The sequence below is a fragment of the Achroia grisella genome, unplaced genomic scaffold (genome assembly GCF_030625045.1).
Source record: "Achroia grisella isolate CSIRO2021 unplaced genomic scaffold, CSIRO_AGI_Agris_v1 utg660, whole genome shotgun sequence".
Lineage (NCBI taxonomy): Eukaryota > Metazoa > Arthropoda > Insecta > Lepidoptera > Pyralidae > Achroia > Achroia grisella.
This window is the reverse complement of record NW_026712984.1, coordinates 5,406,670-5,424,498: the sequence shown is the minus strand read 5'-3', so window position 1 is coordinate 5,424,498 and position 17,829 is coordinate 5,406,670. Positions and strand designations below refer to the sequence as shown.

Sequence of the window (17,829 nt, the reverse complement as noted above, 5' to 3'; positions counted from 1 at the left end):
AATAGACTAACGCTAGAAACAGTATGAACAGTCATTTTTTTTTTTATTTCACTATTTAGCGGGTGAGACAAAGGTAGCTCCGTGGTTACCTTTGTCTCACCTATTTCAAGCTATTATTATTCCTTTCCTTTGTAAGATGTATAATAATAATAATAATAATCTTTATTTGTCTCAAACAAACTGTTCACACAATACAACTGTTGCCCATACAATAATATAGTTAAAACTAATGAATGAGACAAAACGGTCTATAACTCAGTGAGGGCAGTGAGTCCACCTTCTCTGCTATTCTGTTATAGCCTTTAGCAGTAAAATAATACAATATGAGATCAACGACGACAATAGCATATTAAGTTATGTTTTAAACTACAACTAACAAAGTAAACATAAAAATTGACAATAACAAGATTACAAACTAATAAGATTGGACAATAACAAACTTAAATATATATAATCTAAACATTATTCAGGATTGGTTACAACATTAAATAAAAACTAAAAATTATTCAGAGTTATTTTATCATATATACCATCAGATGCAGACTTGCGCGTACACACATATCGACACAACTTAGTAGATTACAATACTACGAAACGAGGGATTGTTCTTGCAGCAACCATTTGCTACATTTGCGCATAAATATTGGTAAGGATAAAATCAGTGATGAACGAACTGGCGGGGGCAAGTCGTTTCATCATCGTCAAGTATATCTTAGAAAGAATTGTACGAGATATAAAAACTTTCATGTTTTGAATTTGGAATACGTAGCATTCATTTGTTTTATAAGATTATTATTACCACCGCTAATAATAATAATAATAATAATCTCAGGACAATTCACACAGCGCCATCTAGGCCCAAATTAAGCTAGCTAAAGCTTGTGTTATGGGTACTAGATAACTGATACAAATACATAGATATTTTTTTTTGAAATATATACATATTATACATAGAAAATACCCAGACCGATACAAACAATCATACTCATATATACAAATGTTTGTGCCGTGCGAGGAATCGAACCCGCGACCATCGGTCGTAAAGCGGTGTGCTAGACCGCTAGACCACCGAGCTAAGATTTCTTATTATTATTAAGATATGAAAATACCATCATGGTGTTATTAATATTTAAACCTATTATTTATACAAGGATAAACATGACTGGTCTTCCGCATCCTAAAAAAACATAGGTGACGAGTCGAACCCTCTTGCCCCGACATCAATTCCGAGGGCAAAAACCCCCAGCGAGCTGACATAGAAAGGGTACGCTTTTAGTGGTACTGCTCTCATATATACCCGACAGTAACCACTTACCATCAGGTGGATCGTCATCTTATTTGGCCTTTTTTTTCTTAATAAAAAAAGAGGTTCCTTTTGTTATAAATCATATAGGTACAAATAATTTACTAAAGTGAGTAATGATGGTTTAAAATAAATTTAAGGGAAATAACATCTCTGTTTTTATATCATATTCGGTAAACTGTCCGACATTATTTATGGAATAAAAAATTCCTTCGAGCCGGATTTGAACCAGCGACCTATGGATATCAATTTTAGCCAACTACAGTCCACCGCTCTACCAACTGAGCTATCGAAGGTATACGCTATCACATCGTATCCTTGTATTCTACTTTATTATTTATATTAGTGAAAGGTTTTTAGAAAGTAATAAAGTACAAGGGGCTGTAAACGTGACCTCGCTTACGTTTATAAACGTTCATACAATTGTGTAATAATAGGTATTTTAGTATTAATTAAATAATTAATAATAAAATTAAAAACTAGAATAAAGAAATAAAAGCTGCAATTTTAAGGTACATTTCCAATTGATAGCGAATAGCTTGAATGGCAACTGAATATGTAGACTCATCTAACTATATTGTGTTTATCAAGACTTCGTAGTGGACGCAATAAATTATGCTATTATTAATAAAATATATATTATTACAATTTTTAAGATAGGTACTATGTCAGATATAGCACTATGTGCTATGTGCTATGTGTATAATGTTTTTGTCAATGATAAATTTTAAGTTAAAAGGTTTTTTCTCAAATAATTCTAATGTAGTTTGTTTACTGGTCTTTACGGTATCATCGGACTAAAATGGTGATGAGTGCAGAGATATTGCTTAACGTCCTTTTTATGCAGATGTCACTTTATATCGCAGAAGGACTTATGGAGCGACTGAAAACCACCTCAAGTTTGACTAATATAACTTCAATCTAACAGAATCATTAGTAATCATAATTTCGACTTTCATTTTGAAGTGATAATTTCCCCATTTGAATTTAAGTAACGTTTCTTGTATGAAGTGCTAGATAGTGGGCAGTTAAATGTGTACTTCTACTCAGTCTCGGATTTTGTCATTAAGCAAGTAATCACTTTGTTTCCACCGGCTCTAGGGACTTTATTTTAGTACTAAATTTAACAAAATAATGGCAACAACTTATTTCATGAAACCCAATAAATTCGAAAAATTTACATTATTTTCAAAGAGGATAATGCTAATAGACAGTATTAATAGGATCATAATATAAAATCCACCATAGCACTAAAAATAAAACATTAATCTTATTAAGATACTTCATAAAATGCTTTATTATGTTCTAGCACTTTTTAGTATTTTAGTTTAGCACAAATGATTTTTAATGTGGTTACACTGTGTAGATATAGGATATTTCCGTAAACGCAGTATTACTGTATTGTCTGTGAATTCTGTGAAAGCAATTCTCTAATTAAATTAATTACACTGTGCAATTCCATTGTTTGCGTATTATTTATCATCATAAATAATTGTTTCATAAAATAAATATTACAGAAACAAAAGTCACCTTTAGAAACTCGATGTAGTTTTATTTAATAAATTACAAAGATGAATTTCGAAAACGTCGGTGCTTTAATCCGAGATTGTAATGGAACAAAGTTACGGCATGATCAGGCGTGTTTGGAACTGATTACTAATGAAAAAATAAGCTTTTGGAGTCAATCTGAGGAATGTCAGGGGTGTATTTTGTTAGAGACGCATAAACTGCCGTCAACGGGCGCCGTTGTGCTTCAAACCTTAAGCCGTTTGCGGTACGCTATAAAGAATGAGCTTGGAGTAATTTGCAATGGTTAGTAAACAATTTATATGTTAATTACTTGTGTGTATATCTAAAAACCATAGCCTATATGTGCCTGTAGCTGTATTTTTCTTGCCCAAAATAGGAGAGAGGACTCCCCATTAGTCTGTAATCCTATTGCTAGCAATGTATATAGTAATTCCACATTTACACATTCTCTCTTGGAAACTTGTGGTTAATTCTTGAGTTCATCCCTTTCCCGCTTATATTAACTGGTGCCATCTGGGATGAAACTCTCTGGGTGGTCTCTCATCTGGGTGAAACAGGGGAATGTAACCAACATTCCCCTGTTTCACCTTCCATTTATCCTTTATTAAGAGGTACTCTTAGAACATCCTTAAAACACTTAAGAGCATTATTCCATTATTGTTAATAAATGTTCATAAGTATTTAATTTATATTTCTTAATTTAATCGTTTGACTAACTTCACTAACAAATTAATAATAATTTATTCCTGTAAGACATTTTAGCAGCTTATGAATGTAAATTTTTTCAATTATAGTATTTCCTCTATGGACCTGTTCGGTATACAGATTCAATTGAGAATTGAACTGGCAAGAAACTTTACTGAAATTCTTTATTTTTATTAAACAGTTTATTTACATTGTGTACATATGTAGGTGTCTATATCTAACATTAACTGAAAATCCCGTGCATGAAACAACTACTGCCTTGCACACTCATCATTCACATAATAATTTAATGAGTAAATATACCAACATGCACAACTGCCCGAATGAGCTAATTGTGGAGACTAAGAGAGTCCAACATACAATGAGATATGATTTAACAGATTTTGAATTTATTTAAAGGTAATTTGAGTATATTCTTTGGTAGTTTATTGCAAATGTTTATACCTATTCCCATAAAAGACTTATTGACTTTTTCTAAACAATACTCGGGGACAGCTATGCTATACATATGTTATGAATGTTGCTGTGTTTTGGAAATAAATGAAGATTTTTATGAACATATAGGTTATTGAGTATATAAATTGAGAAGCAATGGTGACAATATTTGCCTCTTTGAATTTCTCTCTTTCTAAATGATACTTGGGGAGTGTAAGTTTTTAAATCCAGTATTAATGTTATGAGTATTACATAGTTGCAATCAGGTTATCATACACATAAATAAGGAAGGAATTGTGTTATAACACAGTTCATACAGTCATGTGGATGCATCAAATGTTTTCCAGTTGGATAAATTATTTATTAAATTATTGAACTAAATAATGAGTCATTGTTCCTTATAATCTATTTTTACACTATTGTGTGTCTTATATAGATTATATTTATTATATGAGTCATAATATATATTATATAGATAATAATATCTTTTGTTTAAAGTTATAAAGATATAAACCAATATATTGAAATAGAAATTTGGAATCCCTTCTTGTGATGAAACTGAATTCCAAATGAGTATAAGTATAATAGTAGTATAAAAATATATGAATATTTGAAAATCCTATTGAGTATTAGAAAAGAGTATTTCTATTTCAATTTCATAGGCACTAGGCAATACATTGGCATACATAAATTAATTTATTTTGTATACTAGCAGACCCGGCCACACAATAAAATAATATTGTAAGCTATACTATCTTTCAAATGGTATCAAATTACACACAAGTGCAAATCAAATTTGCAATTGGTTCAGTAGTTTAGGAGCCCATTGCGGACAAACAACGTGGCACGTAATTTCTTCAACCATCAGAAACAAGGGGCTGCTAACCTCTTGAGGTTGTCCTCAATTCTACCTTAGCTAGTATAATTTAACTAGCTGACCAGCGCAACTTCGTCTGCGTTTCACTTTCCCACCTTTTGTAATATTTTTCATTACAGCTCCGCTCCTATTTGTCGTATCGTAATGTTATATAGCGTAAAGCCTTCCTCGACAAATGGACTATCCAACACAAAAATAATTTTTCAATTCCAACCAGTAGTTCCTGAGATTAGCGCGTTCAAATAAACAATTAAACTCTTCAGTTTTATAATATTAATATAGATTAATACTGTTATTAAAAAATATTAATAAAATTACATATTACTGCAATAAATCATATTAATTACCATACTATCGTTAATGTATAATACTTTAATGGAAAAATCTAATTGCATTTATATTTAACTATGCTTGTGTATTTTTGTTTTATTGTTAGATAAATTGTGCTTGTGACTATATTGACAACTATAGAATAGAATAGAAAATCATTTATTCAAATAAACTTACATTGAAGCACTTTTGAATAGTCATCACAATTTTTTAATCTACCGCTCATTCGGAAAGCTGTCTCATCACAAGAAGAACGAGTAAGAAACTTGTGCGTTGCTCTTTTAAATAATTTTATTCTTACTTTACAATTCTTACGACCCTGTATACATATATGAGCATAACACATTTATCAATGAAGTTGAATTAGCTTAAACATCTTGCTGCGTCAATCTTCCACGAAGCGATTATACTACGCAACGTCTGAACGCTTATTACCAGCTTATGAAGCCTATAAAATACATTCAAGTGCAGCTATATATTGTATACATAAATAAATATGTTTTGTAACAAAATATTAGTACTGAAAACCCAATTTTTACATTTCAAAAAAACTCTGCTCCTCGTATTCCATTCTATTATATCAATCTATAATAATTAATTTCAACTTTTTAATATTTCGTAATAAGTTTGTTCAAAATTATATCAAAGACAAAACATAGGTCACGTTTTTTTTCGGACTACTCTAATGCTGTTAGCCGCAGCTGGCCTTTACAGCGTCACCGGACGATAGGTGAGTGCAGATGGCAGTCCAAACCCGCGGAAAGACTTATGGAGCGGCTGAAAGCCAACTCCTGTCTGACGGACGACCACTTTAGTCTGAGGGCACCGCTAGGAGTTCGAACCTCGGCGTATTGGACCGAGGATCGATCGGAGGAAGGCATAGGTCATATGTACACGTACACTGTTCACACAACACAATTTCGCCTAATCAAATCAAATCAAAATATGTTTATTCATGTAGATATATAACAGATTCTTATGATATGTCAAATCTACCGTCAGTTCGAAGTGCTTTCGAGTCAAGAATTACTATCAAAACTCAGCTCTTATTCTTTTCAAATGAGTTTGTACATGTTATAAAACCATCCCTATTTTGAATTTAAAAATGAATCCGTACATTTTAAAATTCAAAATAGGGATGGTAATGTCCATTGCAATTCTGTCAAGAGAAAATGGTTCAATCAGTGGCCATCACCAGAATGGTAGTCCTCAAGCTGCACCCGTTCACGAGTATGACGGACTTGAGGTGACCACTAGTAATACTATTTTAATACTTATGTTCTAGGATCATACTTATTCGGCGAGTATGGACAATATAACATAAATGTCAGCGACGTGAAGACAGATGAATGTCTGCCTCGGATGACAGCGGAGCCGGATGCAGCCTCGCTGCCTATACTCAGCGCAGTGCTCATTCTCTTGTCTATGGCCACGCTATGGTACATCGTAAAGGGTATAGGCAAGAGGATCATCGCTGGCCGGTTTTATGCTCGATATTTTGCAAGGTGAGTAATTATTACCAAAATTAAAATGCCCACATTTCGACGGTTTTTTAATGTAAGTTCAATTGCAAACAAGCTTACGGCCCACCTAACAATAAGTGATAACTGTCGCCTATGTACATGAACAGCACTACGGACATCACGTTATCATGTCACGCTCGGGATACCACTAATGCGCTGCTATTCCGTAGGATCAAGATTTCGTGCCTATCATTCTCTTGTCCTGTAATTTCACTGCATTATGTCACTCTGAAGGATCAAGTTCTCATGCTCATGCAGCAAGTTCTTTCTTTCTTTCATGCATGTCATGCCTCTTGTCACTAATTCATAGTTCAACCAACACATCTTATTAATCAAGTTGCTATGCGGTTATTTCTAGTCTATTTTAATATGTGAGACTGAGGTAACAACGCAGATGACTACTTAAAAAAATCCATCATTTATTCTTCTCTGTCAATCATGTCAGTTGGAAGGTTAATTTTTGTATTTACATATAGTATATGATATTAATATAATATTGCTAATTTCATTACGTTTTTACAGTAGTACGGTACATTTATTATAATTAATAAATGTACATTATAACCGCTTATGAACATCAAGTTTTTTGTATAATTATTTACTCTACCATAATAGTAATTTATTCATGTATCTTATTGTATAAATTATGTCTGTATGATTCTGAATGAGTTATGTATGTACATGAATTAAGGTTTTTAGATTTGATTTGATTTCGTTTTGTTAGATTAAATTTGATGTGATTTGTTTTACAGGGAAGATAACGAGCTCGGTTCTGAGACCCGGGTGCTGACGACGGAGTCCAGTATACCACGGTCACCAACCAGATCCAGACTTCGATCGCTTGACATCTTCCGCGGCATTGCTATAGCTCTTATGGTACATCTTCATTTATCACAGTTTAAAAAATCTGATATTTTAGGAAGCAGATAATTTAGTATTGTTGATGAAAATTGTGGAAATGAGGTAGTTATTATGATGAGTTTGTTTTATTGAATTAATAATTAACACTATCAGAACTTAAAAAGTAAGAACATTTTCTATATAAAATTCTCGTGTCACAGTTTTCGTTCCCATACTCCTCCGAAACGGCTTGGCCGATTCTCATGAAATTTTGTGAGCGTATTGTGTAGGTCTGAGAATCGGCCAACATCTATTTTCATCCCCCTAAATGTTAGGGGTACTCCAAACCTAATTTTTTTTTATTTTAAGGCAAATCAACGTTTGTTTCATATGTAAGATGTCACAGGGAACATAAATAATAGTATCTCTGTGGCCCGTCTCGTGGCCCAATGGTTTTCTTCACTAAATTACGAATAAGAGTCGAATCTAAACCTCACAAAAAAAAAAGATTGTTTCTGTTATATACGGGGGACACGAGCAAATACAAAGACGTTCTGTTACGCACTGCTTTATTTGTTTAAGGGGGTCTTCCTATGTGATGGCCTGTTTTTTATATTTTACTTTTTTTCTACGACCAGTAATATTTAGAGCTTAAGTTTTTTATCATTTATTAACACATATTTGGACAGTATAAATATATAAATTTCAGCTAAAAATATTCAGTCAAACTAGATGGTTACAGCGGTTTAGAACACCCCCGTTTATTTCCGATGGTCTGCGGCGTTTTAATTTGTATTAAAAGCACGGAATGACCTATAATCAAATGAATATAAAAAACATTTTTGATAGACATTTGAAATAAAAGTTGCAAATTAGGCGTTTTTTTTTTTTGTTTTTTGCTATAAAAAAATCGAAGTTTTGAAAATTTTCGATTGATAATAGTTCATTCCATGCGTTTACATATATTGAGTGTGCCCTGTAAATAAGTAATTCGGTCCAGCCGTTTCTGAGATACAAAAGTTTGACAAACACAGTTTTGAGAAAAACGCGTTTAAAGTTTCAAGTCCGTTAAAAACTATTAAAATATCAACTTACTCTCAATCGGCGATGCCTGGTCCATAGAGTATTCCTTCCTCGTCCTCGTGAAACTCTTTTAAAGCAGATTGTTCAGCTCTTGAGTCAATCGAGCTTGTTTAACGACATCACTTACGCGCCGCTCAGAGCGTAAGATTCGCTTGTCATCCCGTTTCTCAACATACGCTTGGGCTTCACGACCAACAGGGCATCCCATAATCGACATAACTTTTAAAATACCTTGAAAACCTTCATTTAAGATAATAACTGCTAAGTAGCTAGCAATTTTAACAACTTTGGGACCAGAATGAAGATGTTTAGGAGCGAAAGTCCAAATCAAAGAATTCAAAGATTCGTTATTGTTTTGTGTCTCAAACAACGAATTAATAATTCGTCTTTCGATAAATCTTCGAAAACCGGTTTGATAGCTTCTTAACTTGCGGAATTAGATGGTTTATCGTGTGAAATTGGTCCAGTTATTATAAGCTGTAGCCTTACGCCATTTACACCAACTGTTTCTTTTTTTACTGACCAGGATGAACATTTCCACTCGTGCTTCCTTTCCGTCCACTCATTATGAAAAAAAATAATTTGTAGCTGTTGCTCTCTTCGAAGTTCAACCAAGACTAAAATAACTTCGGTAAAATATTATAACAATAGAAATTTCTGTTTAAGTCTGTAGAAACGTGTCTAAACTTGTATAAACAAATATATTAATAAAAGGGAGGCCAGGTATAAAGCCGACGGTACACAATAGGCCCGGTCTCTAACTGCCAACTCACCGCTCCGAACCGCTCTTTCTTTTACCTGCTGTATCTTTAAAACGACTTCGCGCGCGCGTTTCTAAAATCGCTTTACTACCGTATTCTAGACATGTTAAGGGAGCAATTTATGAAAAAAAAAAAATCGATTTTTTCAACCCATCACATAGGAAGACCCCTTAATAATTGACGCAGCCACCTCTATAACTACATATGTAATATACTTATGGTATACGCACATTGCTTACACAATAGTTTCTATTTCCAAAATTGACGGCCTCGATGGTCTACCGGTTTAGTACACTGTTTATTTCCGATGGTCGCGGGTTCGATTCCTCGCACGGCACAAACATTTGTATTCATGAGTATGATTATTTGTATCGGTTTGGGTGTTTTCTATGTATAATATGTATGTATTTGTATCAGCTATCTAATACCCATAACAAAAGATTACACACAATATCGCGCATTCAACCGGGCGCCCCCGGGCGCCCCTCCGATCGATCCCCCGTCCAATTCAAACGGGGATCGAAATTACGACGGCCTGAGCCGAGGTTCGAACCCCTAGTGGTGCCCTCAGACTAAAGTCGTATCCGTCGGGCAGGAGTTGGCCTTCAGCCGCTCCATAAGTTCTTCCGCGGGTTTGGAGTGCCATCTGCACTCGCCCTATAACGTCCGGTGAAGCTGTAAAGACCAGCTACGGCCAACAGCATTAGAGTAGTCCGAAAAAAAACAAAGGAAGCTAGCTTAACTTGGGTCTAGATGGCGCTGTGTCAATTGTCCTTATATAATGTATCCTTAGTTGTTATTATGATTTCTGTTTGGGAAACTACTCTGCTACCAAAATGTTAGGGAAGCGTCAGTCACGTACCTGTATGGTTCTGCGGATTTCTTGGGCTTCAGGGTCTCGAAGATATCTTCGCTAGCTTTCCAGTTTCACAGTAGGTTTCACAGTTCTAATTTATTTTAATTCACAACACAATGCGCGCGCGCGTCAAGGTCGCTGTACAGTCGGTTCAGTACTAGGTGAGGGAGGGGAAGGCAAAGCGCGGGAACACAAACTAACGGACTCTAATATAATAATCTGTGCTTACGATGATACCGAGTAGATTTTGAACATTTCGTTTCAGATATTCGTGAACGCCGGTGGCGGTGGTTACGCGGTGTTCAGTCATAGCGCGTGGAACGGCCTCACCGTGGCGGATGTGGTATTCCCGTGGTTCGCATTCGCTATGGGAGAATCTCTCGTCCTCTCACTCAACGCACGCTTGAGGACCTCTATGCCGAGGAGTACTGCTTTCTATCAGGTAATATCCATTTAAGAGCCACGCTCTTGTCGGTGAAGCTCTTGCCACTTGGCACGATCTTCCATCATCCTCTTTCAATGTTGATACCAAACTTCCACGTTTATAAAATTAGTATAGGGGTTGTTCCTACACTTGTTGTAATTGGTAATCTATTATGATGTTATACACTGATTTATTGTATAGTAATAATGTATAGTAAAATGATATATGCTTCGTAAGTGATAATTTATAAGTATATTATTATAGTGGTACGGTGTTCCGTAGTAAGAGTAATAGCTCAATTGTTCCAATATATTTTGTTAGTTATGTCACAAAGATTAAACGAATCTTTATTTATTCATTCATAATTTAAGAGCCACGCTCTTGTCAGTGAAACTCTTGCCACTAGCTACGATCTTCCTTGATCCTCTTTCAATTTTGATACCAAAATTCCACATTAATAATATTAGTAAGAGTATTCGTAGCTCAATTGTTCCATTATATTCTATTAGTAATGTCAAAAAGATTAAACGAATCTTCATTTATTCATTCATAATTTAAGAGCCACGCTCTTGTCGGTGAAACTCTTGCCACTAGCTACGATCTTCCGTCATCCTCTTTAAATATTGATACCATACGACTACAATTTTGTCTTTGAAAGAGTAACAAACATCCATCCACTCTCACAAAATTCCACGTTTATTAAGAGTATTAGAGTCAATTGTTCCATTAAATTCTGTCAATAATGTCAGAATGATAAAACTAAATTGTGTGATGATGCGATTAAAAGTTCTCTATTTAGTAACAAATGCGGTTCATTGGTTTCAAATTGTTAGACCTCTGCCTAACTAACAATGTATTTTATCATTGATAAATGCCAAAAAAATGAGACACAGACGAAGTAGCGCGGGTCAGCTAGTAAATAAAATAAATATTCACCAGATCGTCCGCCGGTCCATGGCCCTCGCTATCCTGGGCATTGTGCTGGGATCACAGAACGTGTCCTGGTCCAACCTGCGCCTACCGGGCGTGCTGCAACGTCTCGCCGCTATGTACCTCGTCGTGGGTGCTCTCGAGTGCGTCTTCATGCGGACCAGTCAGAACATCACGCCAGGTAAATATCTGTCTTTACATGTGCGCTCTTTCACACAGGAAAGAACTATGGACAATAGAATGAGTGAAGATTAATGAAACAACGGTTAAAAAATGGTTAATAACGGCCTTTATACGACCACGTGAATAGTTACCTTTACACGTACACTCTTCAACGTGCGAATCGGTTTTCACGCTGGAAAGTGTGGGCGATAGAACGAGTTAACTGTATGTGTGAGATTAATGAAACAACCGGTAAAAAATGATTATTTCAATATAACAAACAGACACTCCAATTTTATTTATATGTATAGATTAATTATTATCACAAAATGGCGGGCATCTGACTATGGAGCAAAGACATAATTATAGAGTTATTGATAATTTAAATCTTACACGTTTCTTGGGAAATTTAAATATTATAAATGAAATAAAATTTTAAAAGAAAGTGAAATGTGTGAACACAATAATAGTTAAATACAAACCCTAACGATTACGCTCATTGGTCTCATGATCGTGAAAGAATATGTCGTGTAAAGACAACTCACAATTATATATAATAATAATCTCAGGACAATTCACACAGCGCCATCTAGACCCAAGTTAAGCTAGCTAAAGTATTATGGGTACTAGATAACTAATACAAATACATAGATATATTTTTCTTCATAAATACATACATAGACAACATCCAGACCGATACAAACAATCGTACTCATGAATATAAATGTTTGTGGTTATATTCAAGATTATATTTTCCAGGACGATCCTTGTTTCGCGATATAACTGCCGGCTGGCAACAGTGGCTAGGTACCATCGCACTCGTTGTCACACAGGTGTGTATTGTTTACTGTAGTTGTACAAATATAATAACTAATAAAGTAAAATGACATCCTGATCATCTGGATCGAATGGCGGTTACAGCAATGGTATTTATGAACCGATACGATATTGAAACCTTCAAGAGCTTATTCCTTCTTAAAAGGCAACCACTTGCAATTCCCCTGGTGTTGCGGGTGCTCATGGCCGGTAGCAATCACTTACCATCAGGTGAGCCGCAAGCTTGATTGTCTTCTATGCAATAAAAAAAAAGTCTATCTCAGTAAGGATAATAAAATACGACGCTTTTTTATATTGATCACTCTATTCTCCCAAATTTGAATTTAAATGAATCTGTATTATTGTAAACATATATAACATTTATTTAAAAAGAATATATTGTCTCGTCTCGAAATCATTCCGAACTGACGGTAGATTTGACATATCATAAGAGTCTAATAAACCTACATGTTTAAAGATATTTTGAATTTGAATTGTTTTGAATAGGTATGTATAACACTAGCGGTCCCCGCGCCCGACTGTCCCCGCGGATACATGGGCCCCGGGGGACTGCACATGTCCACACAAGGGAACTACCTCGAGAACTGTACGGGTGGCATCGCTGGCTATATTGACAGGTAACTGACCATCATGTCAAAATATAAACAACTATTTGGGAAGGAAATATAGTTATTACTCTGTGTAGATGGCGCTATGTGAAGTATAATTGCGTAAGATTTTATAATAAACTGCCAGAATCTGCATTAAATCTGACAGAATCAATTCAAATCTTATATTAAACAATTTTTATGTAAGAGAGCCTATTACAGGATAGACGAATTCATAGATGACAACATATCAAGTAAATAATTAGTTTATTAGCATACGTTATAATTTATTTTTCTCATTACTTTCTTGATTTAATTATTTTAGAAATATGAAAGCGTAGCGGTTTTTGTATTGATTGCCGCATGCATTCTTATGTAAAATGTGAATACTATAACTATCAGATGGCAATTGTAAGTAGCTTTGACGTGGTCTACTGTTTTGAGTAGTCATGCTCACTAAAATGTCCAGACTTGTGGCGGCGTGGTGGGCCGGGTCATTGGGCTCCCTAAAATATGGTCGAGCGCAGTGATGGCTGGCTCATCCGTCATACTCGTGAACGGATGCTGCTTGTAGGGACTGGTCTGCTCTTATCACTATGACTGATTTCCTCTTATTAATTGTTTAACCAGTTGCTTATGTATTCAATATTTTTTCTATTTGAGTATTTAATTGAATTAGTGCTAATTGGTGGTTTGTAATCACACACTTAAACTCAAAAATGTAAAATAATAATAAAATTAATTAAAAGAGCAACACGCAAGTTTCTTGTTCGTTCTTCTTGTGATAAGACGGCTTTCCGAACGAGCGGTAGATTAAAAAATGTAATGACTATTCAAAAGTGCTTCAATGTAAGTTTATTTGAATAAATGATTTTCTATTTCTATTTCTATACTAAGTACGTCTAATTTATTTAAGACTAAGAATAACATTTATTTCGGAAAACTTCAGTTAAGTAAGGGGCCGTTCAAGTATTATATAAGCACTATGGGGGGAGGGGGGCGGGTGGCCTTTGCTTTTCTTATTTTGGATGTCATGGGGGTAGGGAGTCTAGATGATGATTACGTCATCGGTAATTATTTACTTTTTTACGCGAATGGCAACCATGTGGGGAGGGGTAAGATGGGGGTAAGAGCTTTGTTTACTTTTACAGACAAGGGGGTTGGGGGGAGGGTAAATAATTGTAATAAATCTGCTTACGTAATACTTGAACGGCCCCTAACATTCTATCTATACCTCCACACTAGGCTATGCGTGTATCATGGAAGTCAAAGCAAGTTAACAAAAATATTTACATTTGTCCTAAGATATTATTATTCTGCACAGACTAATCCTGGGAGAGTCACACATGTACCAACACGGGGTGTTCCGTAAGGTCTACCGGACCCCTCTGCCGCATGACCCTGAAGGTATCCTGGGGATCCTGTCCGGCGTGCTGGTGGTCCAGGCAGGAGCTCACGCCACCAGGATCATGTTGGCCTACAATCATGCTAGGTAGCACATTTTATTACTAGCTCAGCCGCGCAACGTCGTCTGGATCACACTTAGGAAAGTTTACACTCTATTTTGAGGAGATAAAAACCGTAGCTACTAAAAATATCATTCAATTCTTCTCCCTGACGGGTCTACGTAGCGAACTCTGATGAAAGGCGAGCACAATAAATCTCTAGATGTCGCAGTGCTACAGGTCTAAGTGCCTGACAACAGCCCATACCTCCTATAAAAAAAAATTGACAATTATCATCATCAGCCCCACCACAAGTAATTTGACCTTACCCCATATAAAGTAAAAAATCATAAAATAGTTGTTTTGTGTTTTTTGATTTTTCTACTTTGTTTTTGTATGTTATAAAAAATATTTATTACCATAGACAATTGGCCATAGATAGGTTGATAAAGCGGGTTTAAATAACAGTTTTTTCTGACTACTTTAAGGCTGTTGGCCGCAGCTAGCCTTTACAGCTTCACCGGACGATAGGGGGCGACTGCAAATAGCACTCCAAACCAGCGGATGGACTTATGGAGCGGCTGAAGGCCAACTCCTGTCTGACAGATACGACTTTAACCTGAGGGCATCGCTAGGGGTTCGAATCTCGATGGACTGTCGTAATTTCTAACCCCGTTTGAATTGGAGGGAGAATTGATCGGAGTTGAAGAAAACTTTGAATGGATTTATTGTAAGAGATTCTAATTTCAAATAACAGTGTGTGCTTATATTTATGCATCCAATTCTATATTTCAGGGCTCGTATAATGCGCTGGGTGTTCTGGTCCATAATGTTTGGCGTCATCGGCGGTGCTCTATGTCTATTCACGAAAAATGGCGGACCCATACCCATAAACAAGAATCTATGGTCAGTGTCGTTCTGCCTCGTCACATCCGCGATGGCGTTCTTAATTCAAGCGATCCTGTACTTTGTGGTTGATTTGAAGAACAAATGGGGTGGTCGACCACTATACTATGCAGGTGAGTTATTTCTATAATTACAATCAAAAGTCAAATGACTTAAAATGTACTACAAGAATAAATATTCTTGTAGTACATTTTAGCCGCTTATGAACGTCTAATTTTTGTATTAACATTTTTCCCCTACCATTCAATTTAATATGTAGATTCAATTGAGAAGAACTGGCAAGAAACTCAACTGATTTTCTTAAAGACAGTTTATCTACATTTTAGTTAAATTTAAATGAAATGTAATGGTGCACCTGTCTGCACTAACGGTATACGCTGGCGGGGCTACAGTGGAGGGTGATAAGATGAGCATGATGTCAGGTCAGTGAGCCCATCGTGACAAATTCACCAAGAATTTACCACGATGGTTTCCAGGGGGAACCGCGTGGACGTCAACCGGACATGGTACATTGCTAGCAAAAAATTATCAATTCACGTTACTAACAATCTCCCTGCCCTACATTTTAGTTACATTTAAATGAAATGAAATTATATGTAATGGTTCACTGGTTTCCACTAACGGTATACGCTGGCGGGGCTCCAGTGGAGGATGATGAGCATGAGGTCAGTTCAGTTAGCCCATCGTGGTAAATTCACCATGAATTTATCACAATGGATTCCAAGTGGTCCCACTTGGGGGTTGTCCTAACATTGAAAATTGTTAGCAATGTAACTATTGCTATTTCCAATTCTAATTCCTTCCCCCTATGGTTTGCACCTTAATTTTCACGGTTTTTTTTATGTGCAGGTCAAAATGCCCTATTCCTATACGTGGGTAGTGAACTCCTTAGAGACCATTTCCCCTTCAAATGGTACATCCCGGCGCCAACGCATCAACAGTTACTGGCCACGCACGCTGCCGCCATGCTGATCTGGCTTGCAGTCGGCGTAGCGCTGCACAGGAAACGTATCTTTATAACGTTGTAATACAGTATATATTGGCTCGGCAATATGAGTATATAACAAACATATATCAGATATATGGTAGAATGACGAAAATGTAATCAGTTGTGTTTGATGCCAAATTAATAGTTTGTACTGTCCTAATATTGACTGCAAATGTATTATTGATTATTATTAATTGATTATCTATACATATAAATAAAATTGAAGTGTCTGTTTGTAATACTGAAATAACCGTTTTTTACTACATGCATATGATATGATGAAAAATTGTAAATAACATTTTTTACAATTTTTGTCTGTCTGTCTGTCTGTTTGTTCCGGCTAATCTCAAAATGGCTGGACTTATTTTGACGGGACTTTTTTGGCAGATAGCTGATTTTTTTTATATGTATGTAATAAGGAGTAACTTAGGGTACTTTTGTTTTAGATTTTTTTTTCTGAAAAATAAAATTATATTCCATGCGGACGAAGTTGCGAGTACATACAGCTAGTTAATAATAAATTTATCGTTCAATGTTTTATGAATGCATTAAACGTTTTATAAAACTATTTTAGCTTACTTATAATAAAAAGTTTTATTTATAAATCTATGGGTTGATGAACTAACCATTTACTGATTTTTATGTGAAGATTATATAATTTTGTGCTTTATGTTAAGCACAGAGAAACTAAAATGCAACAGCGATATTTCTGCGTTCGTAGTAGTGTAATACAGACAGAAACGAATCAATATAACAGAAATAAACCAATAAACAGGTTAACATTGAGTAAAACATTCATTTCCACATAGTTGGTTGTAAGTAATTTTAGAAAAGTATTCGTGTATTCAATTTTTTAGTGGATGATAATGGAATGGTGCACCCGCCTGCGCTGTCGGTTTATACTTGCGGGGCACCAGTGGAGGATGATAAGATGAGCATGAGTTATTCCAGTTAGTCCATCGTGACAGATTCACTAGGATTTATCAGATGGTTTCTAGAAGGAACCGCATGGAGGTCAACCTGACCATGTACCATACATTGCTAGTAATGGGGTCATCAGTCCACATAGTTCAACAGTCGCATTGTCCCGTGTATTAATTTAGATACTGAATATACACTTCTACAAACGCAATAATGTATTTAAATTAATTTACTTCTATATATTTTTAACTTTGTTTTTGATTTCATTTAACAATACTCCATACTAAGTTAACGCCCATATTATAATGTTAAAACTATTAAGCAATAATAATATATATTCAATTTAAATGTATAACTGTTTATCCTAGTTTTTATTCATTGTATGC

At 35.4% G+C, this 17,829-nt stretch overlaps 1 protein-coding gene and 1 non-coding gene across 2 annotated transcripts; one reads left to right on the top strand and one right to left on the bottom strand.

Annotated features, from left to right (window-relative positions):
* Positions 1-1,511: 1,511 nt before the first annotated feature.
* Positions 1,512-1,599, bottom strand: Trnay-gua (transfer RNA tyrosine (anticodon GUA)). The gene is given in 2 exon segments: positions 1,512-1,547; positions 1,563-1,599. It is a non-coding gene; the product is annotated as a tRNA-Tyr (tRNA).
* Positions 1,600-2,713: 1,114 nt separating this feature from the next.
* On the top strand, positions 2,714-17,583 carry LOC131849619 (heparan-alpha-glucosaminide N-acetyltransferase-like). The gene is made up of 10 exons (XM_059199728.1): positions 2,714-3,115; positions 6,466-6,685; positions 7,456-7,579; positions 10,509-10,685; positions 11,607-11,778; positions 12,519-12,592; positions 13,083-13,213; positions 14,508-14,675; positions 15,424-15,647; positions 16,384-17,583. The coding sequence occupies exons 1-10, from the start codon at positions 2,875-2,877 to the stop codon at positions 16,560-16,562; spliced, it is 1,710 nt and encodes a 569-aa protein (XP_059055711.1). The 5' UTR covers positions 2,714-2,874; the 3' UTR covers positions 16,563-17,583.
* Positions 17,584-17,829: the final 246 nt, after the last annotated feature.

What these genes read in the sequence shown, in the direction of transcription:
- LOC131849619 (XM_059199728.1), top strand. Translation starts at nt 2,875, where the DNA reads ATGAATTTCGAAAACGTCGGTGCTTTAATCCGAGATTGTAATGGAACA. An exon ending in TATGCTCGATATTTTGCAAG is followed by an intron (nt 6,686 to 7,455) that starts GTGAGTAATTAT and finishes TTTGTTTTACAG; the next exon opens with GGAAGATAACGAGCTCGGTT. An exon ending in CAGTCAGAACATCACGCCAG is followed by an intron (nt 11,779 to 12,518) that starts GTAAATATCTGT and finishes TATATTTTCCAG; the next exon opens with GACGATCCTTGTTTCGCGAT.